We start from the raw sequence: 13,183 nt of genomic DNA, 5'->3' as shown, positions 1-13,183 counted from the left end.
CCTTGCCACCCTCTTCCCAGAGCCCGACACGGGGCCCAGTTCCCTACCTGCGGCTCGCATTCTAGCCGGGGCAGGTGGACTGAGCCGCGGCTGGGCCGGGGCCACCCACAGTGCAGAAAAGGCAGGCGACCATACAGCGTCTTGGGAGCAGGTGGGCAGAGCCGCCTTTCTGAAGAGGTGATGTTGGAGCAGAGGTGTTTGCCAGCCAGGAAAACAGCCAGGGGAGAAGTGTGCTGGGCAGTGGGAGCAGCACGTGCAAGGGTCCCGAGGCAGCGTGCCCCGAGGGGCGCAGGGGGGCCTGGGATGCGCCGGAGAGGTGCTGGCCGGTCCTGATGGAGGGAAGGCCCCCAGCCCCTGGCCTGGCCCCGCTGGGAGGCTACACGCTTGGCCGTGGTGGTGGCCGGGAGTTGGGTGTTCAGTGGTCACCGGTACCGGGGGGTGGGCTGTTAGTTTGGGTGGGCCGAGTGGAGAAGAGCGTGGTTAAGTCGGGCCCTTGGTGCCCGCGTGGGAGGCAGGGCGTCCCTGGGGCTGCTTAGCCGTCAGGGCAGAGCCGGGTCCTGACCCGTGGGGGCTGGAGCGGAGGCTGGGGCGGCGTCCGAGGTCCCCCCCCCCCCCCGCGCCTGTCCCCGCAGAAGGAGGAGCGGAGCATGCTGGAGGACCTGTGGGTGACGCTGTCGGAGCTGGACAACGTCAGCTTCTCCTTCAAGCAGCTGGATGAGAACTGCGTGGCCAGTGAGTGGCGGGGGGGGCGGGGTGATGAGAGGCGGGGGTGGGGGGGAGGGAGTGGCCGGAGCCCCTCCCCGCTTCCAGGCCGGCTGCCCCTGCCCGCCACGCTCAGGCCACGGCAGGCGTTTCCGGGCCACTCTGGGCCGTGTCCTTTTCACTCACACCCAGCGGTCCCCACAGCGTGTGAAAAAGCCACAGCCCGTGCTCAGGGTGAAGCCTTCGGTCTTGCAAGGAAGGCCTTATGCGATAACTAAGACTCCATCGTCCTCCTTCCCCCTCCCCCTCCTCCCTCCCACCCCCCCCCCCCCCCTCCCCGCCTCAGTGAACTGGAAAGGTTAAATGCTGCTTTCTGCATAAAGAATGTTGTCCGCACCCGCCTCAGTACCCATCTTTCACCCCTTTACCGCCCTCTGCCCGGGGTGCCGGGGCCTCTTCAGTCTCGGCAGTGTTGACTGGAGGGCCGAGTTGGGCACACAGATGCCTGAAAGGGGCAGGGACAGGGTCAGTGACACCGGGGCCACAGGCCCGGCCGGTGGGGCAGCCTCTGCGGGGCCTCGGAGGAGCCCGCGTGGGGGATGCTCCGGAAGGCTTGGCCTGCCTGGGCCGCCCAGGATGGAGTGGCGGGGACCAGGGCCTGTCCGCGCCGTCGGGGAGTGAGTCAGAGTGAGCTCTTGAGCACAGGGTGGGAGAACAAGGCCGCCCCGGGGTGCCCCCTCCCCAAGGCTGGGGGGGGGGGACGAGGGGCTGAGCCCATCGGGCTGGGGCGGACAGCAGGTGCCGGCATGCGGGAGCAGCCCCAGTGTAGGCTGGGCCTCCCGCTGAGCCGCCCGCCCGCCTTGCCCTCCACAGACACCAGCGTCTTCTACCACATCGAGGGCGGCCGGCAGGCGCTCAGGGTGGTCTTCTACCTCGACAGCTTCCACTTCTCCAGGCTGCCGTCCCGCCTGGAGAGCGGGGCCAGCCTCCGGCTGCACACCGTGCTCTTCACCAAGGGTGAGCTTCCGGCTGCAGCTGGGGGGGGGTGGGTGGGAGGGGCTCGGGCGGCGGGGCACCCGGCACCCGGACCACCCACCCTCCCCACTCCTGTTCACAGCTCTGGACCACGTGGAGGGGCCTCCGCCTCCAGGCAGCCAGGCGGTGGAGGACTTGGAGCAGGAGATCAACGCCCAGTCGCTGGAGAAGGTGCAGCAGTACTACCGCAAGCTCAGGTACCCCGGGGAGGGGCCGAGCCCCTGCGGTGCGCCAGGGCCCTGCCCGATGAGAGCCCCACCAGGTGCCCACCCGAGGCCGTGCCCACCCGAGGCCTGGCCAGCAGCCTGCCGGCGCAGGGCTGTGTGGATCCCGTCCCCGTGGCCCTTCTGCCGGGCTGGGCTGCCCATCCACTCCGCAGGGCAGGGGCCGAGTGGGGCGTGGCGCCCAGGGAGGAGGGCGCAGGCGGTGGCCCGGGGCAGGGGGACATTGAGGGACGTCCCTCCCTCCCTGACTTCCTCTCAGGGCCTTTTACCTGGAGCGGTCCAACCTGCCCACCGACGCCAGCACCACGGCCGTCAAGATCGACCAGGTGTGTCTCCCGTCGTGGGAAGTTTGGGCTGGTGTGGGCTCTGGATTTGGGACTCACCCCAGCTAGACTCCTGGCCAAGAAGCCCTCTGTAGCCGGCAGAGCCCCCTGAAAGCTCTGGGGTGTCCCCTTCCCCTGGGGGTTCCCCAGGTGATTTACGCTAGCTACGTCCAGTCCCCTGAGCCCTGCTCATTAATCCTTCCTTTACCCATGCGCTCTGTGGGTCAGAGCCCCACGCAGATTAGTCATGAAACCCATGCTGGGTGTGCCTGTAATCCCAGCTCCTGGGAGAGGTACAAATTGGGAAGATCAAGGTTCAAGGCCAGCCTGGGCAAAAAGTTTGTGAGACCGCCAACTCCATAAACAAGTCAGGCATAGTGTGCACGTCTGTAATCCCAGTTGCACAGAAGGTTGTAAATTGGAAGAGGGCCATCCACATCTAGCTAGTGGACTGCCATTCGTGCCTGCCCAGGCAGCTGGGGGCGGGGCTAGTGGACTGCCATTCATGCCTGCCCAGGCGGCTGGGGGCGGGGCTAGTGGACTGCCACTCATGCCTGCCCAGGCGGCTGGGGGCGGGGCTAGTGGACTGCCACTCATGCCTGCCCAGGCGGCTGGGGGCGGGGCTAGTGGACTGCCATTCATGCCTGCCCAGGCGGCTGGGGGCGGGGCTAGTGGACTGCCATTCATGCCTGCCCAGGCGGCTGGGGGCGGGGCTAGTGGACTGCCATTCATGCCTGCCCAGGCGGCTGGGGGCGGGGCTAGTGGACTGCCACTCATGCCTGCCCAGGCGGCTGGGGGCGGGGCTAGTGGACTGCCATTCATGCCTGCCCAGGCGGCTGGGGGCGGGGCTAGTGGACTGCCATTCATGCCTGCCCAGGCGGCTGGGGGCGGGGCTAGTGGACTGCCATTCATGCCTGCCCAGGCGGCTGGGGGCGGGGCTAGTGGACTGCCACTCATGCCTGCCCAGGCGGCTGGGGGCGGGGCTAGTGGACTGCCATTCATGCCTGCCCAGGCGGCTGGGGGCGGGGCTAGTGGACTGCCATTCATGCCTGCCCAGGCGGCTGGGGGCGGGGCTAGTGGACTGCCATTCATGCCTGCCCAGGCGGCTGGGGGCGGGGCTAGTGGACTGCCATTCGTGCCTGCCCAGGCGGCTGGGGGCGGGGCTAGTGGACGGCCATTCACGTCTGCACAGGCGGCTGGGGGCGGGGCTAGTGGACTGCCATTCATGTCTGCACAGGCGTCTAGGTCAAGGCCGTGGAAGGCTTGTTGTGGGGAGAGACCCCCGAGCTGGTCATGAGGGCTTTGGAGAGGGTGAGCGGGCACAGCCACACCGTGAAGAAGGCTGGAATACATGGTGGGCGCTGGACGCCAGCGTGTGGGTGGCGGGGCGCCAGGGGTGGTTCGAGGCAGGTTCTAGGCGGTTCTAGGAGCTGAAGCAGGTTGGTTAGGCGGTGCCGTGCCCGTTGGAGGGAAGCGGGGCCTCGCCCACCCCGTGACGTTCCTCTCCCTCCCCGCAGCTGATCCGGCCCATCAACGCCCTGGACGAGCTCTGCCGCCTCATGAAGTCCCTGGTGCACCCCAGGCCCGGGGCCAGCGGGAGCCCAGGCGTCAGCCTCATCCCCATCTCCTCCGAGCTCTGCTACCGCCTGGGGGCCTGCCAGATCGCCATGTGTGGCACGGGCATGCAGCGGTGAGCACAGCGCCCCGCGGGACAGGGCGGGGTGCGGGAGGCTGGCCCAGGCCGGGCTCCTGCTGGCCTTGGTGTGTGTGTGGATTGAGAGGGTCCTGAACCCAGAATCCTGTGGGTTGTCCCTCCCATCCTCCTTTTGCTCTTTGTCCTTGCTGCTGTGCCCCTCCCCCCGCCCCCGTGAGGTCCCCATGTGCTCCCACGGTGGCACAGCCCCGGGTCTGGGCCCCTGTCCTCCGTCCCTGGAGGCTGGCTCTGTGAGGCTCCTCCTGGCACGTGCAGGTCTGAGAGCGGCGTTGTGGGCAGTTTCAGGGTTCGTGGGGGAGAAGCCATTGCCCAGTCCCCGCTGGGAGGCATCGTGGGGTACCGCTGCTCCTGGACACGGGGCAGTGCCAGGAGAGCCCCGTCCGTGCCGAGTCGGGGAGGGGCTCAGCGTGGTGGGACCTCTCCCCGGTGTCGTGGGCACCGAGCCTGAGGCTGGCGGGGTGCCCGTCCGCCCTGCCCTGTGCTGACACAGAGGCCTGCGGGGATTCACCCGTGCTCCCGTGTGCTACCCCCCGGCCCCCAGGGAGTCCACGGAGACCCTGCCTCCTGCTTCCCTCACCTGGGCGGAGGGGGTGCGGCTGGGGAGAGGGAGCCGGGAGGGGCCGGAGGGTGCCCGGGGGCCGGCGGGCAGGGAGGCCACGGTGGGGCTCGGAGTGGCCCCGCCTCTCATTAGCTCCCGCCTGTGGCAGGAGCACCCTGAGTGTCTCGGCGGAGCAGGCGGCCATCCTGGCGCGGAGCCACGGGCTCCTGCCCAAGTGCATCATGCAGGCCACGGACATCATGCGCAAGCAGGTGAGGCTCCGGCCTGGCCACGGCCACAGCCACGGTCACGGTGTTGCCTGTAGGGGGCAGCGGCAGCCCCTGGGGCCGCCCAGCCTGACAGTTCTTCATTTCCAGGGCCCCAGGGTAGAGATTCTGGCCAAAAACCTCCGCATCAAGGACCAGATGCCCCAGGGGGCACCGCGGTGAGTGGCCGGCCCTCCCTCACAGCCCTCCCCCGCCCCCCCCAAGGCCAGCGCCAGGGCCTGGCTCTGCCACTGCGCTCGGGTCTCACCCCCGGCAGCTGCAGCTGCGGTGAGGGGCACCCCCTCGTGTATGGGGAGTGGAGATCGCGGCTCTGGCTGGGTGGACAGACAGAGGCTGATCCCTGTTCCGCTGGTCCCTGCCCCCTGCACCCACGGGTGCCACGTCCCCTCCGCTCTCCTGCTCCTCCCCACGCGAGGCCTCTGCCCCGCCCATGAGTCCCGAGTAATGTATTTAGAGGTGTTTGACTCCCTGGAAGTTGCAGAAGTGGCGGGGTCCCATGCCCCCCGTGTGAGCCAGGCCCAGCTGCTGTCCCCCAGCGCCCCCAGGCCCCGGGGGGTTTGGTGTCCTGTCGAGGGCACACAGCTGGCAGGTGGCCCAGCCCGAATCGGGAACCTGGCCGCCTTGGCTTGCACGCCCAGCCCCACCACTGTGGCATGTCCGCCGCAGCTCTGCTTGCCCGGTCACCACCGTGGCCCCCCACGGGGCTGGCCCCTCCCTCGGCGGCCCCCTCCCTTCCAGAAGTGAGGGTGCCACGAGGGCCGGCAGCAGGGGTCTCCGGGATTCACGGAGGGGGAAATGGGCGGAAGCCGGGCGTGGTCACCCTGTGCCCGCCTCGCAGGGCAGGCGTGGGGGGGGGGGCGCGTTTGTCACCCCGCATCTTTCGCCCTGCGGAGCTTCGTTCCGTGGGCACGAGTCCCCTGTGGTACAGAGGTGGACACGCTCACGGGACCCCTCCTCCGGCCTCCTCTGTCCCCCGCCAGCCTCTACCGCCTCTGCCAGCCCCCGGTGGACGGAGACCTCTGAGCACGGACGCGCCACGTGCCCGGCCACCGCCTCTGCAGCTGCCACGTCGGGGGGGGGGGGGGGCGCCGCGGGCCGCAGGCCTCCGCCCGGCCTCCGCGCACCGCGGAGGACAGCGGGAGCCCCGGCCGTGGAAGGACCCCGCGCAGCGCCCCCTCCACACTCGATCCAGGGGCCCCGGGGAGCTGAGGTCGCAGCTCACGGGGGGGCCAGGCCCTGGTGCGGCGCCCTCGGGGGACATGGCCTGCACTTTGGAACGCCTGGTCCTTGGGGGGGGGGGCCCACGCCCTGGGACCAAGCTTCCTGCTTCCGCCCCGGCCCCCTGCCGCGCCCTGGGCCCCGTACTAACCCACTGGACACACGTGGGCCGCCGGGACAGACGGGGACCAGGGTCAGGGCCCGGTACCCGGAGGACACGAGAGCCCGCCGGCCCCGGGCACAGGATCGGCTCCATCTTTATTTATACGGCGTGACATCCTGTGATTTATACTGAGGTTTTCGTTGCCATCCGTCGACGTGGTCAGAGACTTTTTTTTTTTCTAAGGTTGTACGATTCTCTCTTTGACATTTTACATTCGAAAGGAAAGTCTTATCGTCTTAACGGGACCAATGCTCGGTAGCATCGACGGCTTCTCCCAGTTCTACTAAAAAACAAAACAAACTAAATTATTGAAAAAAAAAATGTAAAGCGGTCAGCATTTCCTTCTTCAACGGCGGGGTCGCACGGGGTGGCTGCGGGGTGTCGCCGGCCCTGCCCTCCGCCCTCGGAGTGAGCTGGGGTGCAGAGGTGGCCGGGCCGAGCCCTGGGCGTGGCCTGGCGCAGGCCGGCTAGCTTCCTGTTGGGGTGTAGCCTTCCCTGAGCAGGGCATGGGGGTGTCCAGAGGGGTCACGTGTCAGCCTCTGGGCAGAGGGGCCAACAGGGGGCGTCCTCGAGCCGTTCAGCCTCCCAACTAATGTTCATTACAGGAATGTCCCCGGTTGGGGGCGGGGGGAGGCTCCATCGATCCCCCCCACAGCTCCTGCTTGGTCCCCTGGGCCCCAGAGGACACACCTCCTGCCGTGCGTGCAGGAGGTGGCTTCGTAACTGTCTCGTCCCAGACACAACTTGGGAGCCCCCCAGCCCTGATGAGAGAAGGGTCCCCTGTCCCCCAGGGGCAGTGCGTGCCTGGTGCCCTTACGGTGCGCAGGTTCTCCTTCAGTCCACCACTCACCTCTACAGTTTAATCTGGCGCTGGGACGTGTCTGCAGTAGCGGCCTTTGTGCACCCCGTCGGAGCACCCAGCCCGGGCAGGGGGCTGTGTGGATCTCAGCCATCGGTGTCCCCAAGCCTGCCGGCCCTGTGCCAGCTGGGGTGCTGCTGCCCTGTGCCTCAGTTTCCTTCTCAGGGCTCCTCTTTCGAGGGGCAGGGAACAGACTCCCTTAGATGTCAATGTGGGTCTGTGACTCCCTGTGAAATACAGATAACAGATTTTATGCTGCATTTAACTGAGCTCTGTTCCGCCACAGAGGTTAAAAAAAAAAAGTGACGGCTCTTCTTCCAGAAGTTTCCGCCCCCTCCTGGAACCCCCCCCTTCTCCCCCCCATCAGGGTAGCCCTAGAGAAGCCACACCCAACCGACAAAGCCCATCTCATCTGTAGTCCAGTCGAGTTTAAAATATTCAAGGGGAGCTGGCTCTGTTCCTGGCCAATCAGAGTCATTTGCCAACTATAAACAGCCAATGGGAACTGGCTGCAGCGGGCCAATCGGGAGACCTTACTGTGTCCATGCCTTGAGCCAGCCCCAGGGGATCCCAGGCTGGCTGCGGGTTCCTCCCCGGGCGGGCCTGGCGGTCCCTGTGATGCTGCCTGGATTCCTGGTTTACTTGTCCCTCCCCTCCCCCTCCCTGCCTCCCACCCTGTTTTCCCTTGTTTTTCCCTTCCCTCCTTACTTCCCCCCCATTCTTCCTGCACTGGAGAAGACCCCAAAGTCTTCCAAATGAGCAGCCACCCAGGAGTCCCCCTGAGCCACTGGGCCTTCCCAGCTGCCGTTTCTAAAGAACCTGCGCAGAAAGTACACACAAAGGAGCTGGAAACCGCCACTCCTCTGGCCAGCCCCCACGTGGGCTAGCAGGAAGGACTGTCCAGGGAGGCCTGGCTGAGACCTTTGAAGTTAGTCACCAGGCCGGTCCCCAGACTGAGCAGGAAGTCGGACACGACCTGTGCTGGTCAGGCGGCACCTCTCAGGATGTCACTGCCTCTCTCCAGTTGATTGCTTAGTAAGCAATGGAGCCAGCGGCGCAGGACCCAGGAGCTCCGGGCAGGTGTGTGGTAGGTGTGTGCTGTGCGTGCGACACCTGTCCTGTCCAGCAGAGGGCACCAGGGACCGCGCAGTGCCCCAACGTGGCCGTTTCTTGGTATCCGGGTTGCTGTGGAGCTGATGTCAGCTTGGGGTTAGGCTCCGAAGAGTGGAGCTCCTCACCAACACTTGTTTCCGTTTTTCTTCCTCTTCCACTAGTGTCACGGGTGTGAATTCAGGATCTCACGCTTGCTTTGCTGGCCTTCTACTACTTGAGCCATGCCTCCAGCCAAGCGTTGTGATGATGATTTTGGAGGTAGAGTCTTGACTTTCTGCCAGGTCTGGCTCCAGTCCCCGATCCTGCAGATCTAGGTGTCCTGAGTAGCTAGGACTGTGCGCATGCCTCGTAATAACGTAGGCGCACGACCCTGCCTTCCCCCCCCCTCCGTTACGCTCCCAGCGGGGCCTGGAAGGATGCGGGAATCCCGTTTAACCTCTACAGAGAGCTTCTGGGAACTGGGACCGGGAACGTGGAGCTGCGGCCACCGGGTGGCGCTGTGGGCCCGGCCATCCCGCAGGCGCGTGTGGAAGGAAGCCGGTGGCTCTGGAGGTAAGCCAGCCAGAGCCCGGCCCGGCCCGGGAGGGCGGAGGCCCAGAGCCGCCAGGGCAGCGCGGCCAGGCAAGGGCTGCGGCCTGAGTTTGGGTCTCTGAGCAGCCGCCAGTGAGGCTGTTGCCCCAAATACCTCGCTCCCTTTTGGAGCAAGGGAGGCAGAACCAGTGGGGCTCACTCCCGAGAGGCAGTGGGGTGAAGGAGGGGAAACTGGGCCGAGGGGCCGCGTGGGTTGGGGACAGTGGGGGGGAGGGGGCAGGCAGGGCCCCCAAGTGGGCATGAGAACTCAGGCTGAGACTTGTGTCTGGTCTGCCCCGGAGCCGGGACGCGTGGGAAGTACACGTGGCTCGTCTTGGTGGCACGGGGTGTTCCTTAGAGGCGCCGATGTCACTCGTGCCTGCCGTGGTCCCCGGTCCCCGGGGACAGGACGAAGCCTGGCGCCTCTGCCTCTGGCTTGGATCTGTGCTTGGCGGCCAAGGCCTCGGCTCCTGCTCAGCCCGGCAGATCCTGTGAACCCCACAGTGTATTTGAGGGGCGTCCGTCCCTACGCCCCAGGGCTAAAGGCTCCTCCGGGCAGGGTGTGGCTCTGAGAACCGCAGGGACCGGTGACGAGCTGTCACCCAAGCTGTCACCCAGCAGCGGTGACACGGCCTGCCTCCCCACCCAGGCAGCGCCTGTGAGTCCCGATGAGCTCCATCTTGCCTTGCCGACGGCTGCTCTCTGCAACCCCGGGGAGCCAGGGGTGAGCAGCGAGACCCCGCTTTGACAGAGACCCCTGCACGAGGCGCGGGTCTCAGCCCTGCTCTCCCTCCTCCCGCCTCTGAGGAGGGAGGATCGCTCTGGGGTGGGCCCCGGGGCCCCGCCACAGCAAAGACAAACGCCTGCCTTGTCCTTCCCCGTTTGTTTGCTGTTTAGACTTCTTCTGGGTGAGTGGGCAGCCCTGGTCACTTGGGGCTCCCTGCGTGCAGGCTTCCCTGTGGCCTAGGACCCCTGTAGCCTTTCCGGGGGGCAGTGGGGAGAACAATCTATACAGGACAGAGGCTCTTATTAAGTTTTCCCCCAAGTCTCCCTGCCAGGGCTCCCTGGCTGTCAGGTGGGAGGTGGCCTCGTGGAGCAGCGTCCAGCACCCGGGGTCTCCCTGCTCTGGGTCCTCCTCCATCCCCTGGCCCTCCTCCTGCCTTCCACGCTTAGCTTAACTTACAACCTGCTGGCCAGGCCTGGGCGGAGCCATGGCCCCCGGGCTGCTCATCTGCGTATGAAATGCAGCTCCTTTCATGGAATAGTGTCCTTTTATTTTCTGTCCTCCGCTTCGGGCGCTGGAATGGCTTTCTAAGTAGGCTGCATGTGACCGGTGAATTGTGGCTGGGCTTCATCTCCGGGCAGGACGGCTTGAGCTCCCCCTTTTCCCGCTTCCCCCTTCTTTCCCGAGAGGTCTGCAGGGCCCTGGTGGCTGGCAGGAAGCCATCCACAGTCCGCGCCTGGCATTCAGTGATTGCCGTGGCCATGGCGCACACAAGTGTGCGTGGACACACGTGGGTGTCATTCCCAAAGGAGTCGGAGTTCAGAGAGGACACCTGGGCAGTGGGTGGTGAGACATCGCCCCCTCGTGGGGACCGTGTCTCTGTGGGCTCCGTCTCCGTGGGCTCCATTTCTGTGGATTCTGTCTCCGTGGGCTCCATGTCTGTGGGCTCCGTCTCTGTGGGCTCCAGCTCCGTGGGCTTCGTTTCTGTGGGCTCCATGTCCGTGGGCTCTGTCTCCATTGGCTCCATGTCCGTGGGCTCTGTCTCTGTGGGCTCCAGCTCCGTGGGCTTCGTTTCTGTGGGCTCCATGTCCGTGGGCTCTGTCTCCGTGGGCTTTCCGTGGCCTGCAGCCTGGACCACGCGTGGGCATGGCTCATTGCCACTGTTGCTCCGAGCAGAGGCGGAGCAGGCAACACAAGGTGTGTGGCTTGTAGCGCATTTACTGTCAGCCAAGGATGTCAAGCACCGGTGTCTCACAGACTGAGCGTCTGTACAATGCGTTTGAAATGCAACAACAGGAACACCACCACCACCAGTAATAAATGCTCACGTGTGAGCTCTGGCTTCTGGGTGGGCGTGGCCTGTGGCTCTGAGGGGCTGTGGGTGGCCTTGGACGTGCGCTCACGTGCAGGGTGTCACCAGGGTGTCTGCTGTCCCGCTGTCCTGTCCCTCTCTCCGGTGCCGTCCACCCTGGGGTGATAGGAGCCCACTCAGCAGGCAGCTTTCTCCCCACCTGCCTCGCACCCCAGGGTGACCGTGGCCTCGACTCCTTCCACAGCGTGGGGCGGGCCTGGCACGCGGCAGGGGCTCAGCCGACGCCGGGGTGGGGCCCATGTACCCCCCTCAGCCTCGGCCTCCTCATCTCCAGTGTTGGACAAGGGCACTGAGGCCGGGGTGGGCTGTGCCCCCTGCCCGGGGTCACTGTCACGAAGGGAGAGCGGATGGCGGCGCGGGCCGCTTGCAAGGTCTCTCCCACTGCGCCCTTGTGACCCCCTCGAGCAGGGAGCTCCCCGCGCCACCTTCCAGGTCCTTCCTTCGGCCACCTCATGCCAGCTCGTGCAAGGCCAGCCCACCCGGCAGGCACGGTGCAGCGGGCCCAGCAGAAACCCACAATCCCCTTCACTCTGTCCCCGCCGGCTGTGGCCCGAGAGGCACGCTTACGCTGACAGGATGCGCGGGTCCAGGCCGCCGTGGGCTGCAGGCCGCCCCGGCCCCCCCTCCCCCCGTGGACCGCGCACTGGCGGAGCAGCGCCGCACGCACCTCCTGCAACCCCAAGCTGTGAGCACTCCAGCGCTCCAGGCTTCGGGAAAGCCGGGGAGATGAAGGTTTTGCATAATGCAAATCAAGAGGTGAAGATGTTTGCTCTGCCTCCGCGGTGGATGCAATTAGAGCAATGAACACCAGGAGAAATCCATTTTCCCGGGACGCGAGGTCTGCTTGGTATGCAGAGGAGCCCAGACCTTGGCCAGCCTAGCCAGTGACTGTTTGATTTGCAGCTCTAAGGAATTTAAGGATGAATAAAACATGGAATTAATTTTCAAAGAACTGTTGTCAAATGGCACAAGATCTAAGCATTTCGTGGGAACAACGGCTAAGGCCGATGGCCGGGAGCCGCTCTGGGCCGGGGTTTGGAGTCCTTGGTGCCACCTGGGATTCTCTCCCGACTCTGCTTTGCCGCTCCCGCCCTACTCAAGCCTCCTCTTCCCGAGAGACCGCCAGGCTTGCCCCAGCCCGTCTGCCCCAGCTCCTTCCATCCTAGTTCACCTGTGCATGGAGTACATGTTGACGAACCACCCACCCACCCCGTGTCAGGGGCCGTGGTTCTAGAAGGTGGGGTAGAGCAGGCCGTATAACCCACAGCAGCCCCTCCCTGCCTGCTGGAGTGAACACAGGCCCACCCCAGGCTCAGGACCGCCGAGCCCCCAGGCCTGGCCTCCTGGGCTCCAGTTTCAGCAGCTCCAGGGACTGCACGGGCCCCACAGCGGCTGGCGACCCCCTTCCACCCAGGCCTGGGAGGACGCCCCAGGAGCTGTGCTTGAGCCAGGCGCCCCTGGTCAGGAGGTAGCCATGCCAGCTGGTGTCAGGCAGGTGGAGGATGCGCCCCCCCCCCAGCAGGGGCGGTGGGAGGAGGGGAGGCCGCACAGGGTTGAGACCGCTGCTGCTCCCCGAGTCCCACAGAGGATGCAGAGGGCCTGGGTGCCGGGCATTCTTGGCCCTTCCCCCCACCCCCACCGCTCAGGCCTGCTCTGATCCCTCACGAGCCTGGGGGCCCTTGGATTCACTGGCCACCCGTGCCCTCCTGGGGAGATGGAGTCCCCACGATGCCCCGCCCACGGATCATGGCTGGGGAGGTGGAGTCTCTGCGAGGCCCCGCCCATGGACCATGGCTGGGGAGGTGGAGTCTCCATGAGGCCCCGCCTATGGACCATGGCTGGGGAGGTGGAGTCTCTGCGAGGCCCCGCCCATGGACCATGGCTGGGGAGGTGGAGTCTCCATGAGGCCCCGCCCACGGACCATGGCTGGGGAGGTGGAATCCCCACGAGGCCCCGCCCACAGACCATGGCTGGGGAGGTGGAGTCTCCGCGAGGCCCCGCCCACAGACCATGGCTGGGGAGGTGGAGTCTCCGCGAGGCCCCGCCCACGGGCCATGGCTGGGGAGGTGGAGTCTGTGAGGCCCCGCCCACAGACCATGGCTGGGGAGGTGGAGTCTCCGCGAGGCCCCGCCCATGGACCATGGCTGGGGAGGTGGCGTCCCGAGGCCCCGCCCATGGACCATGGCTGGGGATGGAGGTGCCAGCCCCCCCCCCCCCGTGCGGATGCGGGTCCCCAGCGCCCACCTCGAGGCCCGTGCGGTGTCCCCTGCCTGCTGTCTCCCCATTTTCACGGGGACATCAGGAGGGGATTGTGGGGCCTGGCCGCTCTGTAGCCTCCACG

General features: G+C 66.3%; 1 protein-coding gene across 1 annotated transcript in view; it reads left to right on the top strand.

Moving 5' to 3' along the window:
- Prex1 (phosphatidylinositol-3,4,5-trisphosphate dependent Rac exchange factor 1) overlaps positions 1–5,950 on the top strand; it is a 90,124-nt gene extending 84,174 nt beyond the window's left edge. The window contains 8 exon segments of the mRNA XM_048349590.1: positions 633–732; positions 1,576–1,719; positions 1,820–1,934; positions 2,221–2,287; positions 3,802–3,974; positions 4,706–4,808; positions 4,914–4,981; positions 5,804–5,950. Of these exon segments, the coding sequence (XP_048205547.1) occupies positions 633–732; positions 1,576–1,719; positions 1,820–1,934; positions 2,221–2,287; positions 3,802–3,974; positions 4,706–4,808; positions 4,914–4,981; positions 5,804–5,846 (813 nt within the window). The 3' untranslated portion in view covers positions 5,847–5,950.
- The last annotated feature ends 7,233 nt before the right edge of the window (positions 5,951–13,183 follow it).

Source organism: Perognathus longimembris, chromosome 6, assembly GCF_023159225.1.
Source record: "Perognathus longimembris pacificus isolate PPM17 chromosome 6, ASM2315922v1, whole genome shotgun sequence".
Taxonomy (NCBI): Eukaryota; Metazoa; Chordata; class Mammalia; order Rodentia; family Heteromyidae; genus Perognathus; species Perognathus longimembris.
This window is presented reverse-complemented; position numbering and strand designations above follow the sequence as displayed.